Here is a 19,312-nt window from a genome sequence, read left to right as displayed (position 1 = left end):
TTTAACTTAATTTCAATAAACAATTTGGTCCTTTATCTTTTTTTCATTTTAATTTGGTCATTTTTGTCCATTTTCATATGAACTTTTAAGCTTAAAATTCATGATTTTATTTTCTTATGGTCTTTCAGTCTTCAAATCTATGATCATCGTCTATGTTTGTATAAAAATATTAGATTTAAAGCTTAAAAATGTATATAAAAATGGATAAAAATTGTAGATGAGCAAAAATGTAATCAGCCAAACAGTACCAAACTATCGTGCATTTTACTTTGTAATGTTCTACGTGTTTATACCAAACAGTACATCTATGTGGCAATCTGAGTTCCATAAAAAATTGTAGATTACTTTATTTAATCTACCATTCCATACAAATATAGAATTATTAATTAAGCTATCGACCTTATAAATTGCTTAAATATGCATCATTGGAACAAAAATATTATGAGTTGTATAGATGTTATGTGGCACAATGGAGCCCACTGAATGAGAGATAAGCTGCCCTGAACGACTTACTTAGATTATGTTCATTAGAGATATTCGTAGAACCTCAATCTTAAAGATTTGTTTCTTGTGATATCAAAAGGATATTCTGATGAATCCATTAATAGTTTTTTGTGATATTGGAAGTAGATTGAATAAGATTTGGGATATTGGTACATCAATGGATCTATTAGTCCCTATATATAAGTACATTGAGTGGTGGACCTTGACGGATTCAAAATAAGTTATTGTATAGAGTTAATTATCAGATAAGGGCTAGATTCAAATTGGGTGGTACATATTCAAACACAATAACCCATACATTAAAGTCAAAAGTCACAGACAATTATTAAAACAAACACTACAGACTTGATATCACTGACAATTATTAAAGCAAATACTAGAGAGTTGACAACACTTCCAAGTTTGACCGAATGCAGACAAATACTTGATTGAAATTAATTTCCAAAAAGTTCTTAGCCCAACTTTTCCAACAACTATTTCTTCCGGTCATCGAGATGCTCTTAAAAACTTAACTTTAGATGCATTTTCATTTTCTTAGTATGAGTCCTTTCTTTCATCAATTGGTTAGCGTCATGTTGAAATGATTATTATTGGGATCCATTTCACTAAAAAGAAGATTAAAACTTCAAAAGAAAAGTTAATAGAAAGATAATAATATTTCAGATAGTGAAAAGCTTCGTTTTTTTTTTTTTTTTTTTTTTTCTGTGTCCAAATCAAATGAAACAAGATTCTATTTATAGACAAAAAACAAACATAGAATTTTGGTAAAAGAAAATTTTTTAAAAAAATTCATTTGCAATGAAATAATTGAGTTCAAATAATTAAGATGAGATAAATCTAGCCAGCCAACCAGCAAGCGCCGCATATTCCTTCTTATCCACCCACTTCTCTCTCCGCATTTGGTCCACACCCACTCGCGCCTGTCTGGCGCGTGGGTAGCACGCGCTCTCTCCTCCACTCAATGCGCGCCGCGTGGTCTGCAAATGCTGGAACTTTGCAGCATTCAACTTGTTGAATACTTTCGTCATCTCTCTCTTCCACATCATTTTTCAACAAGTTCAACACCCCATTGCACAATTATTAGGTGTTGATCTTACAGATTGGCTAAGATTGCGAGTAGCATAAGGTCGAGGCTCCGAATGTTTCGATGCAGCTTTGACGTTAGAAATGGGAAATCTAATTGTAGAAAAGGGAATGAATGAGGTCCTAGGAATAGCGATTCGATATATTTGATCGGAAGGCCTGATATCAAGACTATATAATATACTACTTTGGTACCATCCCATATTTGTTTAGAGCATGACTTTTTTTTTTTTTTTGGAAGGATAGAGCATGACTTTTTAATATGTACTAACAATTTTTTTCTTGGTGTAAAGCACATACATTGCTAGCACATGGTTGAATATGTCCATTTAATTTTGTCTTAAAATGGTAATGTGTCATGAAATGTTCATTTGTTTGCAAGTACAAGAGATGAAAGTTGTTAGAATTCCCGTGAGCTTAACTCAGTTGATAGAGATATTGCATATTATATGCAGGGGCTGAGGTGCGAACTCCGGACACTCCACTTATCCACAATTAAATTGTGTGAGCTATAGCCACTAGTCTACTCGACAAAAAAAAGATCAATCCTCTGTTCAAACCGAACATAAGATTCGTAAAGACAAAAATTGAATTTCGTTAATATTACAAACCAGAAACCGAACTAACCTTTAAATAAAAGTTTAATTACACTTTTGGTCCTTGCATTTTGACCAACTCACGAAATTTGTCATACCTCTTTTAAATCGAACAAAATCGTCCCCAAACTATATGTTTTTTTGCAGTTTTAGTCCTATCTACCTATTTTCAACTATAGAAACACATAGAAATGACAGTTTTAGTCCAACCACCTATGCTCAACCATGAAATAAACAAGAAATAAATCATGTGGGTATAGGTTAGTGTGCTGAATAAAGTAGATTCCTTGTACTCGCATGTTTTATTCTTTGTTTATTTCATGGTTGAGCATAAGTGGTTGACTGAAACTGTCATTTCTGTGCGTTTCTAGAGTTGGAAATAAGGAGATAGGACTAAAAGTGCAGGACCAAAAAAGATAGGACCATTTTTGTGAGTTGGTCAAAATTGTAGGACCAAAAGTGTAATTAAACCTATTAAATAATTTGTCAATAAAAAGATATAACCATTTTCGTGAGTTAGATCAAAATGATAGGACCAAAAGTGTAATTAAACCTATTAAATAATTTGTCAATAAATAAATAAAACAAGTTACCCAACTTACAATACCCACTCTCTTGGTAGCAGATGATTAGTGGATGGTGGTGACAATCAACCGTGCGTATTATGAGGGCTTAAACCGATGTTGATGAGATTTTTGCAATAAGTGGGTACTAGAAGTGAAGCACGCTAGAAAACTTACTTCAACAAAAACTAAAACCCTAAATCAACCAAAACGTAGCAGTTCCACACAACCCTAGAACGAACCTTCCTTCCTTCCAATGGCGGGTGATGTTCTTCTGCCGGAATTGTTAACGGAAATCCTCTCCCGCTTACCGGTAAAATCACTTCTCCGATTCCGTTCAACTTCAAAATCACTTAAATCCATAATCGATTCCCACAACTTCACTAACCTTCACCTCAAAAATAATTCCCTCAATTTCAACCTCATCCTTCAGCTCAATACCGATCTCTACCAACTCGATCTTCCTAATCTAACCAAATCCATGATTCCACTCAACCATCCTTTCAGCACCAACATTGCTCCTGTCACGCGTAACAGCAACATGGGTCTTATCGGTTCATGCAACGGCCTCATTGCTATCTCCTATGGCCAAATCGCTTTTAGGGACCCTAACGGCCCCAACGAAATCACAATCTGGAACCCTAACACCCGTAAACATCGTATTATCCCTTTCCTACCTCTTGCTATCCCTAACATTCTTGAATCTGACAACATCCATCGCTTCTCCTTATGCGTTCACGGTTTCGGTTTTGATCCTTTATCCGGTGATTACAAACTCCTCAGAATCGCTTGGATAGCCGATCCAAATGAAAGATCCTCTTTTGTTCCACATGTCAGACTCTTCAACTCTAAAACAAACTCTTGGAAAATAATTCCTGCTATGCCCTACGCTCTTGTCTATGCTCAAAACACGGGGGTTTTGGTTGAGAATTCTCTTCACTGGATAATGACTAAGAAACTTGGTGGATTACATCCTTCTTTAATTGTTGCGTTTAACCTAACACTTGAAATTTTCAATGTGGTTCCTCTTCCTGATGTTGATAATAGTAATAAGAGTTTTGAAATTGATGTTGATGTTTTGGGAGGGTGTCTTTGCATGACTTTGAATTATGAAACTACTGAAATTGATGTTTGGGTGATGAAACAATATGGATATAGAGATAGTTGGTGTAAACTTTTTACTATGGTTAAATCGTGTTTCCATTTACCTTTGAAATCTTTGAGGCCTTTAGGTTATTTGAGTGATGGAAAAAAGGTTTTGTTGAGGGTGGATTTTGAGAAGCTGTTTTTGTATGATTTTAGGAGTGCACAAGTTAGTTATGTTGAAGGAATTCCTGATTTCCATGATGTTATGTTTTCTGTTGGAAGTCTTGTACCACCTTCCTTCCCTGTTGATAATTCTAGGAAGAAGGAGAATCGTACAAGCAAGAGCAAGAGAAGGTACTTCTTTTGATTATGAGTTTTTTGAGTTTTTGCTATGTATAAGTTGATGTCAATTCAATGGACCCGTCATATGATATATGAAGTTAAACTCTATGCTAAAGGTCAAATTGAATTCTTAATAGTTCTCTAATTACTTTGAAGTCTCTACCTTTGTTTACGTATTTGTGACAATGTATGTATGGTGGATTTGTTTACGTATTTGTGACAATGTGTGTATGCTAAAAGAAACAAAAAATTGACAACAATGTAAGCTATGCATGAAAGTAAGAATTTGCTAAGTGTGGATTCTGGTATGAATTGACAGCAATGTATGCTATGTGATAGAAAATTATTCTCTTTGCATCATGTCATTTTATGTACTTGCCTCACCCTAATGAAAAAATCACTTTCATTATTGTTCTTTCTTTTGATAAGTGTGTTCTTCTCTTTGTTTATCTTGAACGTATCTTTTTCTAGATGATTTTAAATTACCTCATTGACATTGCCATTATATGCATATTTGGATGTTTGTATACCTTTATGCTTTGAATTATATTTATATATTTGTTTTTGGCGAGACTTTAAACACACCTAACTGTTCTATATACTAATTTCCATGGAGAAGTTGCCTTAACAAATGATTTAGTAGCCAGCAAATGGCAGTTTGTTTATGTCCAGTCATGTGAAATTGAACCTTGTTTCTTTGTGTTTGGCTACTAGTCTACATTCTTGCTGTTGGATTCTTCAGAAAATATGTTCGCATGCTTGTTCAAATGGAGTGAATTGAGTTATGAAAGTCGAACCCAATTTTGGTAAATGACAACACACAAAAATGAAGCGAAATAAAAAAATATACTTATTTTGTATACTTTTTTGAAGCTTGCCTCTAAGGGAAGGTAGAAGAGAGGTAATAAAAGTCTAAGAATGATTTATAAAAGCTAACCTACATTCGTCACAACTTAGGAGCACGAAGCAAATAAACTAATCTACTATATTTTACACAAATTCATGTAATGGTGTTTGCTGCTGCATTCTGAATTGCTGTTGGCTTTGGTTAGGAAGTTTACTCTAAATGCTTGTTAAAATACTTATGTTTGGAGGATTTAATTATCGTTTGGTGCACTAAGTGGTTGCACCCGAAGCTTGAAATGAGTAATGTTTTCTTGAAATTTTTATGATATTCCATTGCAATTCTGTTTGTAATCTTATTATGTAAATGAATGTTAAGTGATTTGAAACCAAGGAATGAGGGCTTCAGTGACTGAATATGTACCAAAGTGTTGTAGATACTATTTAGAAGTAAATAGTAAATTGAGGCTAAACTAGTTGTACTAGAGTGCAAGGGTGCTTGCGAATATTGAGTATGTACCTAAGAAGAATTTGGTCTATATTTTGTTATGAATCTCTAAACACACTTGGCTAAAGAATTTGCTGAAAAAAAGAATTTTGGTATTATTTGGTTTTTTTCCTTTTTATTCATTGTTTGAGATTTTCACTCCTAAATAATTTTTTTTACCAACTTATTTCTGAATGTTGAGACTATTCCACACTGCCGTGGTATGTAAAGAGAAGAAAGTTGTTGAGAAATTGGCCTACTATGAAATTACTCTTAAGTTTCAAAAGCATGGTTTTTATCAACTATTCTTTTGTGATATTGTTGAACTTACTTCGATGAGATTCAGTTTTTCTTTCCACAGGGACGACTTCTTGTCCCGAGGATTTAAATTGAGGTTGTAAGGGATAGAAGGAAGGACCTGTGATGTGCAGCAGCTGATACAGGATACTCAAGTTGTTTCTTGTGATGGAATTAGTCTGCTTGGTTTGTGCGATAGGTTGAATGGATAATGAATGGAGCTGCACTCATTTTTATCTCATTTTGAATTATGTCTGAGATCACACTTACCCCTCATGTTTGGGGTGTGAAGAATTTGATGATGAATCATCCCCCTTTGGCCTTTCTAAAAAGATCTGCTTTTATCTTTTACTTCTAGTACTGTTGAGAAAAATATGGAATAGTCCATATTTGCCTTTATGATATTTGTAATTGAAACTCTCTACTTGCTACTTCTGCATTGAAACTCTACTTGCTACTTTCTGCAATTAAATTCAAAGATCTCACTCTCTACTTGTTGATTTTGAAATTATCATCAAGTTAGAATTAGAAAACCGTTTGTATTAACCTTATGATCATATTGCACGTATTACACATGCAGAGTTTATTACATCCTCGTGTATAAAGATGATTTTTGAATTATTCTTCTACGTTTTGGTCTATTGAATCACCTGAGCTAACAAATATAACGATTGTTTGGTGGTGATACAAAATTTCAGTATAGGAATTATTCTAATCGTAAATTGCTGGTAGTTCATTTTGTTATTAAACAAAAGCATAAATGTCAATGCCATGGCGCGAAAGCTACTTTTTGTGACTACATAGATTATAACAATTACATGTATTGTACCAGTATCAGTATTTATTTTTTATAATTTCATTTATTTTGTAATTGAAGGTGTTGGATCTCAGCTATAACCATTTGAATGGAGAATTACCTGGATTTGATTTTGTTAATGATATCCAAATCCTTAAGCTTAACAACAACATATTTTAGGATTTATTCCTGATGGCTTACTTAATGGAGATTCTTTGGTTTTAACTGAACTTGATTCGAGTGCCAAAAATCTCTCAAGGAGATTCATTAAATCCAATTTTTCTTTTCCTCGAAATAAATAATCCAACTTATACGAGTGCTCAGATTCAATTTCTATTAATCTAATGATGAAAATTTTCTTTCAGGGCCATCGTGTATGATTACATTGACAACACTTCTCTTTCTGAATTTCTCGTCGAATGGCTTCACGGTGGGCTGCCACTGCTGACTGGAAGTTGCGCCGTCCTTGATCCGTCGAATTACAAAATTTGAAGGAAATTTAACCAGGGTGCTGAAATGGAGGAACATAGAATATCTCAATCCCGTTGGTAATCGTTTGGCAGGGAACATCCCTGAGGCAACACCTCAGTTTTTGTGATTCATCATTTCAGGAACGACCTTCCAAAAATAGAGTGCTTAATATCAGTTACAACCAATTAAAAGGCATTCTTCTAACCAAATTTTTCACAGTGCCAACATTACAAGAGCACCATCTTAAAAATAATTTGATTAATGGTGGCATCGATTTATCGTCTCTCTTGACCAATCTCATCTTCAAGTTCTTGATCTTTCTTACAACCAACTTAGTAGCTTTTTTCCTGATGAGTTTGGATCATTAACTAGCCTGAGAGTGCTCAACATTGCTGGAAATAACTTTGTTGGTTCTCTTCCAACTACTATTGCTGAAATGAGCTCTTTAGAATCCCTTGATATATCAAATAATCGTTTTACCAGTCCACTTCCAAATAACATGCCAAAGGGACTCAAAGACTTCAATGCTTCTGGAAATGATATATCTGGAGTTGTACCAGAAATTCTTAGAAAGATCCCTAGTTCTTCTTTCTTTCCTGGGAATGCTAAGTTACATTTTCCAAATAGTCATATGGATCAATCGTTTCACCTACCAAAAGTTCCAAGGGGAAGTCTATGTCCACAGCTGTTAAAGTAACAATCACAGTGCCAATCTTACCGGCTGTTTTCATACATTTCCAGGAATCTCTGGACCGATTCGTCCCTCAGAGAGTGGGGGTCCTTTGGTTGTATTAGTTGAGGATCTCGTGGCTTCACGTAAAGGATCACCATGAGAAATACTTCGCCATGATGAAAAAACTGCAGTTGTAGCTGGATTCTCTCCGTCAAAACACAACCACTTTTCATGGTCCTCGTGATTCATTGACTGCTGAGTATCTTACAAGACTAGATACGAGGTCATCGGATAGGTTGATTGGAGAGCTAAATTTTGATGATGATACAATATCACTGACACTTTAGGAGCTATGACGGGCAACAGCCGAATTTTTGGGAAGAAGTAGTCACGGTACCTCTTACAAGACAACTTTGGATAATGGTTGTTGTTGAGAGAAAGAGTGGAGAAAACTAGAGTTGTTTGGTAATAATTCTTGTTTCTTAGCTTAAATAAAAATATTATTTTGATAGAATGATAGAATCTGAGTTAAATAAAAAGATAGATAACATTATCAAAGTTCTGATTATTACAAAATTCCTCTCAACATTTTTTTTTTTTGAAAATTTCATTATATCGAATTTTTATACATGAAAGACAAGGCTTCTTTTTAAAAATATTGTTTGGCATAACTTCTTTTAAAGAGAAGTTAAAAGTAAGTCAGACCAAATTGATTCTTTGATTTATTTTTTGGTTTCCAGCAAGGTTGTCGAGATTTTGCTTCAGATCGAAAGGTGATAGCAAGATCACAACACCTAAAATCGCAATCAAAATCAAAGGATTCTACTCATGAGATTGTGTAGAATCAGAAGGTGATAGTAAGATCGCAAAATCGAAGGTTCTCAAATAGTATTAAATATATACTATAAAGTGCATAAACAAACTGCTTAAAGTTTGAATTTTAAAGCAAATATAAAACAACCAAGTCTCAAATCTTAAACGTAAAACAAATTAGTGACAAAGCTTAAACATAGACGGCTCAAAGTCTCAAATCTTAAATATAAATACTCAAAATATAGATGTTACAAGCCAACATCACATCACAAATGCGCCAATTATAAGGCAGAGCAAAATCGCAATATCACTTAAATATAAACGATTTTTAAAAGATTTTGCGTAGTTTAGGTCTTTAGGATTCTACTCAGGATTTCGATTGGTAAGTCAGAACCAAATTGCAAAATTTTAGGATTTTAGGATTAGGATTGAGATTTTAACAACAATGATTTCTAGAAGATTTTGATCGAAAGATTGTCTCTCAAGCAAAAGTGCATTGTATTTGTGTCTCTGGTGTGTAGTGCACTTATGTGCATATAATAATAGAAATGCAAATCAATTTTGCTTATGCTGCGTACATGTTTCGGAACTTCTCATTCATTATATCTGTTTGTTATTATTGTTAATATTTGAAGTTTGAACTTGCTGTTAAATTCTAATTCTCAGATTGATCAGGAAGAAACGGTCCACAATTGACATGGGCACACAAGCTCAAAGTAGCAGTTGATGTAGCACGTGGACTGACTATCTCCATTTCGACCGAGCTGTTCCTCATGGAAACCTTAAAATCTGCAAATGTGTTGTTAGATACCACTGATATGAATGCACTGGTTGCGATTATTGTCTTGACCGACTTATGACTCAAGCTGGTACTACTATTGAATAGATTTTCTCTTATGGTGTCTTAGGTTATTGCGCACACGAGTTAGCTGCTTCAAAGAAGCCAATGCCTTCCTTCAAGTCAGATGTCTAAGGTTTTGGCGTGATACTTTTGAAACTTTTAACCAGAAGTTGTGCTGGTGATGTGGTAACTGGCGAGGAGGGAGGTGTTTTATCTTACAGATTGGTTAGATTGCGAGTAGCAGAAGGTCGAGGCTCCGAATGTTTCGATGCAACTTTGATGTTAGAAATGGGAAATCCAGTTGTAGAGAAGGAAAAGAATGAGGTCTTAGGAATAGTGATTCGATGTATTGGATCGGTTTCTTAAAGGCCTGGTGGCTCATGCTAACTACTTCGAACTTTGACATGTCATATGAATCGATGTCTTATTGGTACCATCCCATATTTGTTTAGAGCATGGCTTTTTAACATGTTTGTATTAACCATTTTTTTCTTGGTGTAAAACACATTCATGGCTAGCACATGGTTGAATATGACCATTTAATTTTGACTTAAAATGATAATGTGTCATGAAATGATCATTTGTTTGCAAGTACAAGAGATGAAAGATTGTACAAGTTGGTAGAGGAATGGTTTAGCAGTTCTATTTTTGGTTCATTTTATATAATTGTTTGCTGCAATTATGAGAACATTAAGTGCATGTTTGGATTGCAAATGAGTTTGTTAGAATCACCCCTTGCCGTTGTGCTTTTAACAAAAGTTACATCTTAAGTTTCAAAAAAATTATGGTATTTATGTGAAACTCATCTTGATTCTAAATATACATTTAAACTTAATTCGTGAATATACATTTAAACTTATTCGTGACAAAATTCATGTGATTTTTTATGAAGTTGTGTGCTACCAATAATTACAGCTAGAATTTTCAATAAAAGAAAAAATAATTCCAATAACTACCATAAGTAATGGAGTAATAAAAAGTGAAGAGCAGTTACTAAAATAAAAATAACCAACGCATAATAGTAAAGACTTGACATCAACTTCCTTAAGCATGATGTTTAACACACACAACTTACACATTTGATGAAGGAAACAACGCTCACTCTATTTCTTGGTAGCAGTAGCAGAATGATTAGTGGATGGTGACAATCAATCAACAAATACTAAAACCTAAACGCAGAAGAACCACACAACCCTAGAACGAACCTTCCTTCCAATGGCGAGTGATGTTCCTCCGCCGGAATTGTTGGAGGAAATCCTCTCCCGCTTACCGGTAAAATCACTTCTCCAATTCCGATCAACTTCTAAATCACTTAAATCCATAATCGATTCTCACCACTTCATCAACCTTCATCTCAAAAATTCCCTCAGTCGATCCTTAATCATTCAACACAAATTCGATCTCTACCAACTCCAAATCGATGATCATGATGATTTCTCTAAATCCATGATGATTCCACTCAACCATCCTTTCACCACCAAAATCACTCCTGTCACACGTAATAGAACCAGAACCATGGCTCTTATCGGTTCCTGTAACGGCCTCCTCGCCATCTCCCACGGCCAACTGGCTTTCAATCATCCTAACAACCCCAACGAAATCACAATCTGGAACCCTAGCACTCGTAAGCATCGTATGATCCCTTTCCTACCTCTTCCTATCCCTGACATTATGGAATCCGACAACATCAATCGCTGCTGCTTATGCGTTCATGGTTTCGGTTTTGATCCTTTAACCGGCGATTACAAACTCCTCAGAATCTCTTGGTTAGCCTCTCCACACAACTCTTTTTATGATTCACATGTCAGACTCTTCAGCTCTATAACAAACTCGTGGAAAATAATTCCCAGTATGCCGTACTCTCTTATCTATGCTCAATTCATGGGGGTTTTTGTTGAGAATTCTCTTCACTGGATAATGACAAAGAAACTTGGTGGATTACATCCTTCTTTAATTGTTGCATTTAACCTAACACTTGAAATTTTCAATGTGGTTCCTCTTCCTGATGTTCATAATAGTAATGAGAGTTTTGAAATTGATGTTGATGTTTTGGGAGGGTGTCTTTGCATGACTTATTACGAAACTACAAAAGTTGATGTTTGGGTGATGAAAGAATATGGTTCTAGAGATAGTTGGTGTAAACTTTTTACTATGGTTAAATCGTGTTACGATTTACCTTTGAAATCTTTGAGGCCTTTAGGTTATTCGAGTGATGGAAAAAAGGTTTTGTTGAGGGTAGATGCTGAGAAGCTGTTTTGGTATGATTTGAAGAGTGCACAAGTTAGTTATGTTGAAGGAATTCCTGATTTCCATGGAGTTATGTTTTGTGTTGGAAGTCTTGTCCCACCTTCCTTCCCTGTTGATAATTCTAAGAAGAAGGAGAATCGTACAAGCAAGAGCATGAGAAGGTACTTGTTTTGATTATACTAGTTTTTTGAGTTTTTGCTATGTATTAGTTGATGTCAATTCAATGGACCCATCATATGATATATTAAGTTAAACTCTATGCTATAGGTCAAATTGAATTTTTATTATCGGACAAGGATACTCTAATTACTTTGAAGTCTCTACCTTTGTTTACGTATATGTGACAATGTGTGTATGCTGGATTTCAAAAGAAACAAAAAATGGACAGCAATGTATGCTATGCATGAAAGAAAGAATTTGCTAAGTGTGAAATTTGGTATGAATTGACAGCAATGTATGCTATGTGATAGCAAATTCTTCTCTTTGCATCATGTCATTTTATGTACTTGCCTCACCCTAATGGAAAAATGACTTTCATTATTGTTCTTTCTTTTGCCTTGACAAACAATTTGATAGCCAGCATTTTGCAGCTTGTTTATGTCCAGTCAAGTGAAACTGAACCTTGTTTTTGTGTTTGGCTACTAGTTCTACATTATTGCTGTTGGATTCTGCAGAAAATATGTTTGCATGCTTGTTCAAATGGAGTGAATTGAGTAATGAAAGTCGAACTTAATTTTGGTAAATGGCAAAGTACAACAATGAAGCAAAATAAAAAAGGCAAAATTACACAATTAGTCCCTTAACTTTATTTTAGGTAACACTTTCGTCCTTTATCTTTTTTTTGTCACGATTTAGTCCTTTATGTTATAAAATGACAATATCTTATCATTTTTTATGAGATTTTTTTCAAAGAAATTTGATTTTCTAGACTTGTATGATGAAGATTTACGTTTGCCTATGCGTTTGATGATTTTTTTTTTGGAGTTTTTGATTATTTTTTTCATAAAAAAGGATAACTATGTTGTTATTTTATAACATAAAGGACTAAATCGTGACAAAAAAAAGATAAAGGACGAAAGTGTTACCTAAAATAAAGTTAAGGGACTAATTGTGTAGTTTTGTCAATAAAAAATATACTTATTTTGTGTGTTTTAAGGGTGCAGAATTTTTTGAATCAGCATGATGTATACTTTTTTTAAGCTTTCCTCTGAGGGAAGGTTGAAGAGAGGTAATAAAAGTCTTAGAATGATCTGTACAAGCTAACCTACATCCATCACAACTTAGGAGCACAAAACAAGTAAACTAATCTACGATAGTTTACACAAATTAATGTAATGGTGTTTGCTATTGTGCGCATAATTGTTCATGGCTTTGGTTAGGAAGTTTACTCCAAATGATTGTTAAAATACCTAAGTTTGGAGGATTTAATTATCGTTTGGCGCACTAAGTGGTTGCACCCGAAGCTTGAAATGAGTAATGTTTTCTTGAAATTTTAATGATATTCCAATGCAATTCTGTTTGGAAGCCGACGTTTCTTTGTAATCTAATTATGTAAATGAATGTTAAGTGATTTGGAAACAAGGAATGAGGGCTTCAGTGAATGAATATGTACCTAAGTGTTGTAGATACTATTTAGAAATAAATAGTAAATAGAGGCTAAACTAGTATACTAGAGTGCAAGGGTGCGTGTGGAATATTTAGAGTAAGTAGCTAAGAGAAGAATTTGGTCTATATTTTGGTATGAATCTCTAAACAAACTTAGCTAAAGATTTTGCTGAAAGAATTAGCTAAAGAATTTGCTGAAAGAAAGAATTTTGGTGTGATTTAGTTTTTTTCTTTTTTATTCATTGTTTGAGATTTTCACTTCTAAATTATTTTTTTTACCAACTTATTTCTAAATGTTGGGACTATTCCACCCTGCTGCGGTATTTTAAGAGAAGAAAGTTTGTTGAGAAATTGGCCTACCATGAAATTATTACTCTAAGCTTATGCTTAGTTCCTTTTAAAAAGCATGGTTTTTTATCAACTATTATTTTGTGATATTGTTGAACTTGCTTTGATGAGATTCATTTTTTTTTCTTCCACAGGGACGACTTCTTGTCCCGAGGATTTAAATTGAGATTGTAAGGGATGGAAGGAAGGACCTGTGATGTGCAGCAGCTGAAACAGGATACTCAAGTTGTTTCTTGTGATGGAATTAGAAACCTTGGTTTGTGGGAAAGGCTGAATTGATAATGAATGGAGCTGCACCCATTTTTACATCTCATTTTGAATTGTATGTCTGAGATCACATTTATCCCTCTTGTTTGGTGATGCATCCTCTCTCCCTCTGACCTTTCTTAAAGGATCGTCTGCTTTTGCCTCTTGCTTCTAGTACTGCTGAGAAAATATGGAATAGTCCATATTTCCCTTTATTATATTTGTAATTGAAACTCTCTACTTGCTACTTCTGCATTGAACCTATCTACTTGCTACTTCTGCAATTAAATTCTCTACTTGGTATCTCATCTCACTCAATTTATCATTTCCATTATCTTTAAATTCCAAACTTTTACAACATGCTTATGAAATTGAAATTATCAATTTGTTGATTTTGAAATTATTATCAAATTATAATTAGAAAACCTCTTTTACTAACCATATGATCATGTTGCGCATGTTACAGATGCAGAGTCTATTACATCCTCGGATCCTCGGATACAAACATTATTTCTAAATTATTCTTCTACATTTTAGTTCTATTGAATCACCTGAGCTAACAAATATAATGATTGAACCCACTTGGGTTGGCCTAGTGGTATTGGTTTGAGAATTCGGAGTGCACCCTTCCTCAGGTCTCAGGTTCGATTCTCTCTGATGCCAATTCGGGTGGGCTAATTTAGTTTCTTCAAAAAAAATAAAAATATAATGATTGTTTGGTGGTAAATGGTGATTATGAAATTTCAGTTTAGGGATTATTCTTATCGTAACTTGGTAATAGTTCCTTTTTCTTATTAAAAAAAATCATAATGTCGATGCCATGGTGTAAAAGCTACTTTCTGTGACTACTTAGATTATAATTATATCAATCACATGTATTGTATCGGCATTCTTTATCTAATTTCATTTATTTTGAAATTGTTTTGTATATTAAATGTGGTGATAGCTAGTTCTGCGATTCTGATCCTTATTATCATATCTGGTATACCAATGCATAAGTTATAAACTTGTACTCATGTACAAAGGGTATTAGGAAGAAACAAAGCTGAGGAATCCAATATTAATTTTCATAGAATGAACTTTATGTCACTTAATATTTTCAACGATCCCTGAAAACTGTCACACAATTTGAAAACAAATGGAGGATATCTTGTAAGCAAATAGTGGTGTTTTCTTTCAGAACTGATGTTGCTTATAAGTACTAATAGGTGAGTAATAATGTTGAACAGATGCAATCAACCAAACAGTACCAAGCAGGCACTTAATTTTGTAATGTTCTATGTGTTTATACCAAATAGTACAATCAACTGATATACTAGAACTTATTAAATCCAATTAGAGCATCCCCAACAAGGGATTCATCATTGAATTTCAAACACTATATAACTATTCCATAATAATTTTTGTTTCCATTTGTAGAACATGTACGTGGCAATCTGAGTTCCATGAAAAATTGTAGAGTACCTTATTTATGCTACCGTTCCATGCAAATATAGAATTAATTAAGCTATCAACCTTATCAGTTACTTAAATGTGTATCATTGGAACAAAAGTATTACGAGTTGTATGAATGTGATGTGGCACATTGGAACCCACTAAATGAGAGATAAGCTACCTAAAATGAGTTAGTTAGATTATGTTGATTGAAGATTCTCTTAGAAAATAACAGGCAAGGAAAAACAAACACATTTCAACAAAACCCTATAAACCCTCGAAGGGAGCTTCTTTCCTTCCAATGGCGGCTGACGGTCTTCCGCCGGAAATACTCGCCGAAATCTTCTCCCACTTACCAGTAAAATCACTTCTCCGATTCCGATCAACTTCAAAATCACTTAAATCTTTAATAGATTCTCACAACTTCATCAACCTTCACCTCAAAAATAATTCCCTCAATCGATCCTTAATCCTTCATTACAAATCCGAACTCTACCAAATCGATGATTTCCCTGACCTAACGAAATCCATGATTCCACTCAACCATCCTTTCAACACAGCTCCTGTCACGTATAACAGCATAATGGCTCTTCTCGGTTCATGTAACGGCCTTCTCGCCATTTCCAATGGTCAAATCGCTTTCATGCATCCTTACGGCGCCAACGAAATCACAATCTGGAACCCTAACACCCGTAAACATCGTATTATCCCTTTCCTTCCTCTTGCTATCCCTAACATTCTTGAATCTGACAAACCCAATCGCGGCGGTATATGCGTTCACGGCTTCGGTTTTGATCCATCAACAGGTGATTACAAACTCCTCAGAATTTCTTGGATGGCCGATGGTCATTGCTCTTTTTATGATTCACATGTCAGTCTCTTTAGCTTGAAAACAAACTCGTGGAAAACAATTCCCAGTATGCCGTACGCTCTTCAATATGTTCAAGCCATGGGGGTTTTTGTTCAGAATTCTCTTCACTGGGTAATGACTCAGCAAAGTGAAGAGTCACACCCTTGTTTCATTGTCGCGTTTAACCTAACACTTGAGATTTTCAATGTGGTTCCTCTTCCTGCTGAAATAGAAAGTATAGAGGTTAATAGTGAGTGTGAGAGTTTTCAAATTGCTGTTGCTGTTTTGGGAGGGTGTCTTTGTATGATTTTGAATTATCAAACTACTAAAACTGATGTTTGGGTGATGAAAGACTATGGATCTAGTTGGTGTAAACTTTTTACTTTGGTTAATTCATGTTTCACTTTATCTTTGAATTTTTTGAAGCCTTTAGGTTATTCTAGTGACGGAAGTAAGGTTCTATTGGAAATAGATTGTAAGAAGCTGTTTTGGTGTGACTTGATGAGTGAACAAGTTATTTATGTTGAAGGAATTTCTAATTTGGATGAAGCTATGATTTGTGTTGAAAGTCTTGTACCACCTTCCTTCCCTGTTGATTATTGTAGGAAGAAGGAGAATCATACAAGCAAGAACAAGAGAAGGTACTTATATATTATTTGAGTTTTTGCTATGTATAAGTTAATGTCAGTTCAATGGACCCATCATATGATATAAGTAGTTAAACTCTATGCTAAAGGTCAAATTGAATTCTTATTATAGGACAAGGATTCCCTAATTACTTTAAATTCTCTACCTTTGTTTATCTCTATGTGACATTGTGTGTGTGCTGGATTTCAAAAGAACAAAAAATTGACAACAATGCATGATATGTGTTAGTTTAGGAGTTGACCAGCTTATTTTTGAATGTTGAGACTATTCCACCCTGCTGTGGTATGTAAAGTGGAGAAAATTGTTATTTAGAAATTGGCCTACTATATATTACTACAAATTTATTCATAGTTCCATTCAAAAGCATGGTTTTTTTTATCAATTATTCTTTTGTGATATTGTTTAACTTAGATGAGATTCATTTTTTTTTTCCAACAGGGACGACTTCTTGTCCCGAGGATTTAAATTGAGATTGTAAGGGATGGAGGGACCTGTGATGTGTAGCAGCTGAAACATGATGCTCAACTTGTTTCTTGTGATGGAATTAGTCTGCTTGGTTTGTGGGAATGGTTGAATTGATAATGAATGGAGCTGCACTCATTTTTTCTCTCTTCTTGGATTGTATGTCTGAGATCACACTTATCCCTCTTTTGTAAAAATATGACATTAGGGTATTTAGAATTTGATGATGAATCCTCTCTCCCTCTGGCCTTTCTAAAAGGATCTGCTGCTTGTCTTTTAATTCTAGCACCGTTGAGAAAATATGGAAGCACAGTGAGGTTGGTTATTGTATGAAAAGTATGTTCTATTTCAATTATCTCTAAATTTGAAACTCTTAAAAACATGCTTATGAAAGCACATTGAGGTTGGTTATTGTATGAAAAGTATTGCTCCTTTCGTTGTGTTTGTTTGTGTTTGATGTTGTGTACTGTGTGGAAGTCTTTGCACGTTATTGCGTGTGTTTGCCATCATATTGTCGCCGTCTCTGTTTTAGTTGGTACTTGTACGCATGTGATATTATATGTTAGTGTGTACTGTTGTTATAGTTGATGGAATGAAACTGTCAATTGCCATGTGAAAATTGAAGATAGGATCGGTCACTGTACTTGGATATAGACTATGGTGGCTGCCAATTGTCGATGTTTTACTTTTTTATATTGCTGGTGGTAGGCTGCATCATATTCAACTTAGGAAGAGAAATTAGGGAGGTTAAGCACTAGTACTTGGACATAGACTGCGGTGGTCATCAATGTTTCTCTTTTTTATATTATTGGTGGTAGGCTGCATTATATTCAACTTAGGAAAAGATATAAGGGAGGTTAAGCACCAAATATTGTGCTTGAAGTTCCAGAAATTGCTATAGGCAAGATCACGTAGTTAAACAGCGTTTTTGTTTGTCAAGGAAATTTGCTACTATTTTTTATTATTTTTTGCTATGTGTATGTTGATTTGTGGTTTTTCTGCTACTTAGATTGCAGTATCTTCAATTCCATTTTGTGCTGAATAATATTGTAATTATTTGTATGTAGTGATAAGACCTGATAAAATCCTATTAACAATTTGTGTTGCACTCTATAAAATAGTAATTGTACTAGGTGGCTAGTGCACCGGGTCCCTGTTCTCCGATTGCTATCACCAATGGTGGGCTGGGGTGATAAAAAAGAAACGAGTGTTACTGAATGGGGTGTTGGAAGGATGTGAGTAAGTGGTAAAGAACTTATCATTTTTTATGTCATCCGAGGCTAGGCGTGTTGTAGTTTGTATATGAAGTTGATAATTCGATTGTAAGAAAGAAAAAATAAAAACAAAACAAGGACGTAGAGGGTGCAATAGATTTGGTTGTTGGCAAGGATTATGGCAAACTGGAATTGTGAAGTTTTCTAGTGTTGGTTAGTTTAAAAATTGTGGGAGCACTCTTACGGCAACTTAAATATTTTTAAGTTACAAGCATTCTTATGGCAAAATAAGGCAAAAATCAAGCATAACAAACTCATTGTAAATAACACAGGACAAGTTTATTTGTACTCATGGTCCTACAACCTATTGAAAGGATGGTTACAAAGATCGACTGGGTAATGAAAAACACAACGAAGGATAAGTTCCAAAATTATTGAATGCACGCCAGATTTGCAAAACCATACTAGAATAAGCTTGGATCCAGAATCAATTGAAAGAATGAAGATTCTGAAATGGAGAGGAATATTGGTTTCCGCAAGTTGCTCAGTAAAACTTATGAATGACTATATCTATGGAGGTAAATAAATTAGTGCAAAATATATGCTTCAATGCAATATGGAAGTGGAACACGAAAATGAATGGATGGATGAAGTGAATGGTTAAACGCCACGGTTAATGCTTGAATGAGTGCAAGGATTCACACAGAGAAAATTACACAAGCTTCGAGTCACTACCATATATACATTGATTCATGCAATACATTGTTGATTTAATGAATGGATGCAACAAAGAGAGGAAAACAAACCTTTTAAGCACTGCAAAGCAAGTGCAGTTTCAACGTTGTGCTTTGCTGTTTATAAGT

The 19,312-nt window shown here is 34.5% G+C and overlaps 3 protein-coding genes and 1 pseudogene across 5 annotated transcripts; all 4 read left to right on the top strand.

Annotated features, from left to right (window-relative positions):
* Positions 1-2,722: 2,722 nt before the first annotated feature.
* Positions 2,723-6,309, top strand: LOC25488040 (F-box protein CPR1). 2 transcript variants are annotated; one of them, XM_024775743.2, is made up of 2 exons: positions 2,723-4,186; positions 5,866-6,309. In XM_024775743.2, exons 1-2 carry the CDS (start codon positions 3,003-3,005, stop codon positions 5,903-5,905), a joined length of 1,224 nt encoding a protein of 407 aa, XP_024631511.1. In that variant the 5' UTR covers positions 2,723-3,002; the 3' UTR covers positions 5,906-6,309. The 2 variants fall into 2 exon arrangements, with proteins under 2 accessions (XP_024631511.1, XP_013463145.1); XM_013607691.3 differs by having other exon boundaries at positions 2,724-4,186; positions 5,851-6,309.
* Positions 6,310-6,403: 94 nt separating this feature from the next.
* LOC112419026 (LRR receptor-like serine/threonine-protein kinase GHR1) lies at positions 6,404-8,196 on the top strand (annotated as a pseudogene).
* Positions 8,197-10,301: 2,105 nt separating this feature from the next.
* Positions 10,302-14,728, top strand: LOC25488037 (F-box protein CPR1). 2 transcript variants are annotated; one of them, XM_039830368.1, is made up of 5 exons: positions 10,302-11,803; positions 12,317-12,413; positions 12,770-12,870; positions 13,730-14,141; positions 14,308-14,728. In XM_039830368.1, exons 1-2 carry the CDS (start codon positions 10,611-10,613, stop codon positions 12,348-12,350), a joined length of 1,227 nt encoding a protein of 408 aa, XP_039686302.1. In that variant the 5' UTR covers positions 10,302-10,610; the 3' UTR covers positions 12,351-12,413; positions 12,770-12,870; positions 13,730-14,141; positions 14,308-14,728. The 2 variants fall into 2 exon arrangements, with proteins under 2 accessions (XP_039686302.1, XP_039686301.1); XM_039830367.1 differs by lacking the exons at positions 12,317-12,413; positions 12,770-12,870 and having other exon boundaries at positions 10,303-11,803.
* A 513-nt stretch (positions 14,729-15,241) lies between these two features.
* Positions 15,242-17,679, top strand: LOC120575738 (F-box protein CPR1). The gene is made up of 2 exons (XM_039830369.1): positions 15,242-16,766; positions 17,212-17,679. Exons 1-2 carry the CDS (start codon positions 15,577-15,579, stop codon positions 17,249-17,251), a joined length of 1,230 nt encoding a protein of 409 aa, XP_039686303.1. The 5' UTR covers positions 15,242-15,576; the 3' UTR covers positions 17,252-17,679.
* The last annotated feature ends 1,633 nt before the right edge of the window (positions 17,680-19,312 follow it).

Source organism: Medicago truncatula, chromosome 2, assembly GCF_003473485.1.
Source record: "Medicago truncatula cultivar Jemalong A17 chromosome 2, MtrunA17r5.0-ANR, whole genome shotgun sequence".
Classification (NCBI taxonomy): Eukaryota; Viridiplantae; Streptophyta; class Magnoliopsida; order Fabales; family Fabaceae; genus Medicago; species Medicago truncatula.
The sequence above is the reverse complement of the archived record's forward strand: the minus strand, read 5'-3'. Positions and strand labels throughout refer to the sequence as shown.